Raw genomic sequence first — 4724 nt, forward strand, 5'->3', positions numbered from 1 at the left:
TAAAAGGAGATGAATAAAAAAAACAGACATCTCCCCATTGTGTTATCGGCAGCAGTACTACATTGGTCTGTCAGCTCGACACAAGATTCCTGGAAAACGATACTAGACGTAGAAACAAGAGGCAATGGACGAATATGGATGGACTTGTTCTTGTTTTCTCTTTGTCTGGAATTATGAATAAACGAGATATACGAGTTTTTCCTCTCTCTCTCTCTCTCTCTCTCTCTCTCTCTCTCTCTCTCTCTCTCTCTCTCTCTCTTCAAGCCTCAGGTGCGTTAATACAATGCAGTGGACACCTTTAAACCGCCCGATATTGTTACCTGTCCGCTCAACGCATGCTACGGCTTGTGGAGTTGGTCACTCGCTTGGCGTAATAGAGTGAACTAACAATTATGCTTGTGTCTGATTTGAACATGTGTGTGTGTGTGTGTGTGTGTGTGTGTGTGTGTGTGTGTGTGTGTGTGTGTGTGTGTGTGTGTGTGTGTGTGTGTGTGTGTGTGTGTGTGTGTGTGTGTGTGTGTTCTGTGCTTTCTATACCTGCGTTCAATAGGGAAAGCTTCTCTCTCTCTCTTTTTTTTTCTAACCATGGGTGATTGACTGTATTGTTGCATTACGAGTAGACAGAGAGAGAGAGAGAGAGAGAGAGAGAGAGAGAGAGAGAGAGAGAGAGAGAGAGAGAGAGAGAGAGAGAGAGGATTAGTTATAACAATACGGTGAACAAGGGTGGTGGGCTCAGGCACACACACAAACACACACACACACACACACACACACACACACACACACACACACACACACACACACACACACACACACACACACACACAACCCAGCATCCCGGATATACGTGCCAGGCATCTTGTTAGATAAGCTTCGTAAAATATTAGTTTCTGGCTCCTGAGGGTACATTGGGGGAAAGACTGTTCGAGGAGTAACGGGTTGGATAAAAGGTATAATATAGATTATCAATATCCTATAATGACGAGTAGGCATCAAGACAGAGGTTGAAGGAAAGGTTCTATAGTACTGAAAGATGAGGGGATTAGAGAGGGCGTACCGATGCAACAGATACTTTCATTGATGACTCTTGACTGATTTGATTGGTTTTCATTATTCTATAGGGCTGTTGTAACTGAGATCACATTCTAATAACCGTAATATATAGGGTTTATAGGGAGACGGTAGCGTAGTGGATAAGGTGGTGAGGTAGACCTTCCATGCATATAGGTTCGAATTCACCACGTATCGCCTTGTTACTTTGCCATTTGTCGAGTGGTTTAAAGTTACCTACATGTCACCATGATACCCAGGTTCTAGATGGAGGTGTAATTACCTTATACCAAAGATGCGCTTGGGTGGTGATATGGGCCCTGATATGGGTACCACTATAGATAAAATTGCCTTCGCCGCTAATGGGTAGAAGATGGACAGCGCTTCCCATACTCTTCAAAAAACAGTATTCAGAGAGAGAGAGAGAGAGAGAGAGAGAGAGAGAGAGAGAGAGAGAAAGAATGTGATGTAACTGAGTCCATTCGTTATACTACCGTTGAGAAAGTCGCGTTTGTAAGGATTTTGCGAGGCTCTGTTTCATCATTAGTCTCAGTTTACTTACAGAGGTTTCTCAGAGTTGCCTGCCGTCAGATATTTTTAGTTTGCGTCTGAAGTCTTAGAGAAATGAAGTGTTGGGATATTTTTTTTCATCTGGGTAGAGTTACTTACACTGTAGACCGACGGGCGCCTCCATCAGAAAGGCGTCCACGTAGTTCAAGCCCAGGTTTTTGAGGGATATGTCCAAAAACCTGCTGACCATGTTCCATTTCATGCCGACGAGGGGCAGCTGGGGGCAGGAAAACATTTGTAGTAGATTCTTTTAACAAATTGAAGAGAAAATTAGGATTTATTTTTTATTTTTATTTGTTTATTTATTTATTTATTTATTTTTGTCATTGATTATAAGTTTGTATTTTGTTGTACGTTTTATTGAATTATTTTAAGTTCTTTTCAATTCTGATTTGTTGGGCTTTGCTTTTTCTTACTTATTCCATATTTCTCTTTTTGTGTTTATTTAATATTGCTATTGTTATTGTTATTATTATCATTATTGTTATTATTATTATTATTATTATTATTATTATTATTATTATTATTATTATTATTATTATTATTATTATTATTATTATTATTATTATTATTATTATTATTATTATTATTATTATTATTATATTATTATTATTATTATTATTATTATTATTATTATCATTATTATTATTATTATTATCATTATTGTAACCATTATTATCATTATCATTATTATTATTGTTGATATTATTATTATTATTATTATTATTATTATTATTATTATTATTATATATTATTATCATTATCATTATCATTATTTATTATTATTATTATTATTATTATTATTATTATTATTATTATTATTATTATTATTATTATTATTATTATTATTATTATTATTATTATTATTATTATTATTATTATTATTGAAAGTCAATGATTAAGTAGTGTCTAACATGTAAACTCCAGAAATATCACTGAAATGAAAGATCAAATGTTAGTTCACATACTCGTCTGCCAGACACTCCTTGTTTTGCTTACCTTCGTGATGATGAAAAACTCATTCCTAGTGTCGCCTCTCCTCCAGCACAGGTTGAGAACTTTGCCCAGCTCCTGCTCGCACATGTCGGAATAGGCTGTGTCCAGGAGCTGCACCCCGCGGTTCACAGCCCTTGAGAAGCACCTCCTTGCCTTTATGGCCTCCATCTGCAGGGTGAAGGATTGACTGACATGCGACTCAATGATAGGATTTACACACACACACACACACACACACACACACACACACACACACACACACACACACAGGAACAAGATTAGGCTTCATAATATGAAGGCTGCTGGGTAATTCTTCAAATATAATGGTAATTGTTAAATGCCTAAATCCCTGTATTTTACATATACGTAATACCTATTTTTTGCTTTCATTTTATGGTGCAGCCACTACGAAATGTTATATGATACAGTATCAAGAGTGAATAACGATATGCGGAAGCCTACTATTAAATTAAATTCGCTTTATTACTTACCCCCATTTTAGTACTGACTCCTAACACTGGTAATTTTTCATCTACACCTGCCACAGACACTTTCGATGTGTATGATATCGTTCCTCGATCCATTATGCGTTATTTCACTGCTTTCAATTGTCTGATAGTGTAGACACGTGACTCGCCGTTGAGACCGCAGCCGTAGTTTGCCGTGTACTAATTAACTAATTGTAATTCTTTTATTGTAATTATGAATATATATATATATATATATATATATATATATATATATATATATATATATATATATATATATATATATATATATATATATATATATATATATATATATATATATATATATATATATATATATATATATATATATATATATATATATATATATATATATATATATATATATATATATATATATATATATATATATATATATATATATATATATATATATATATATATATATATATATATATATATATATATATATATATATATATATATATATATATATATATATATCATGTAAATGATATATATGCGCCACTAATATAATGGGCGAAAGCTGAACTACATACGTACCTACTCTTCAAGTGTACCTACAGGCGCTATAGGCCATAACATTAACACACACACACACACACACACACACACACACACACACACCATGGAAACGGATTGTTTCATGTTATTTGTCTGTCAGAGTGTTTTCCATTGTCTTCCTAAACAAAAATTAGAAATGGCAACACGAGTCATCTTCATCTGCGAGAGATCCCAAAATAAGAGATGTAAAACATGTTGGTTCACACGGCTTTCCCTTTCAACATTATATTCAAGGAGCGGTAATGGCATAATGTCGGCGAGTTGATGGTCCTGAAGGCGAAAATGGCAGGGCGGCACGCGAGGCTGTGCTGGTGGAACTGGGCGGTGCAAGGCCAGCCTGTCTAGATTGCTGCTGACCCTCTATTGGCCAGCCATCTGTCATCACTGCTTTGCCTCCAATCCTTATCTCTCTCTCTCTCTCTCTCTCTCTCTCAAGTGATATTCATACAGTTTCCCATCCCTCGTGTTCTCCATAACAATTATTGTCATTTTCGTCGCTATCTTTATCTACAGAGTATATTGATGTCCCCTTTCTAATACGATAGCGTTTATGGTTCCTCATCTTCATTATCCTCCTCCTCCTCCTCCTCCTCCTCCTCATCATCATCATCATCATCATCATCATCATCATCATCATCATCATCATCATCGTCATCATCATCATCATCATCATCATAAACCTTGTTACAGGTCAATGCCTTTCTCACATAGGGTTCATGTGATACCGAAGTCAACATTAGTGACCGGAGGCAGCCACGTGCGACCTATCCCGTGTGTTCTTTAGGCAGTTTGAGAAATGGATATGCATTGAGGCGGACAACCGGATAAACGCTCAGGGGTTACCGTCATAGTATGCAGGTGATGCTCCTCATAGGCTAATGTGGCTTCCTGAAAGAACCAATGGGAAGAGCGAGCGTCCGTTGCCATGGCTACCTGTGCTTGCAGTCCACGTGGGATTATGTTTAACCAGAGCATTCCAGACGAGAGGTATAGATGGTGAACACTTTGATACTGATGTGTTTCATGATATAAGGA

At 36.2% G+C, this 4724-nt stretch overlaps 1 protein-coding gene across 1 annotated transcript in view; it reads right to left on the reverse strand.

Moving 5' to 3' along the window:
* Nucleotides 1-3261, reverse strand: part of LOC123504068 (1,5-anhydro-D-fructose reductase-like) — a 12053-nt gene extending 8792 nt beyond the window's left edge. Inside the window, exons 1-3 of the mRNA XM_045254339.1 lie at nt 3108-3261; nt 2620-2784; nt 1720-1837 (exon numbers count right to left, since the gene is read on the reverse strand). Of these exons, the coding sequence (XP_045110274.1) occupies nt 1720-1837; nt 2620-2784; nt 3108-3200 (376 nt within the window). The 5' untranslated portion in view covers nt 3201-3261. The remainder of the gene's footprint in view (nt 1-1719; nt 1838-2619; nt 2785-3107) is intronic.
* Between the last annotated feature and the right edge of the window lie 1463 nt (nt 3262-4724).

The sequence above is a fragment of the Portunus trituberculatus genome, chromosome 15 (genome assembly GCF_017591435.1).
Source record: "Portunus trituberculatus isolate SZX2019 chromosome 15, ASM1759143v1, whole genome shotgun sequence".
Classification (NCBI taxonomy): domain Eukaryota; kingdom Metazoa; phylum Arthropoda; class Malacostraca; order Decapoda; family Portunidae; genus Portunus; species Portunus trituberculatus.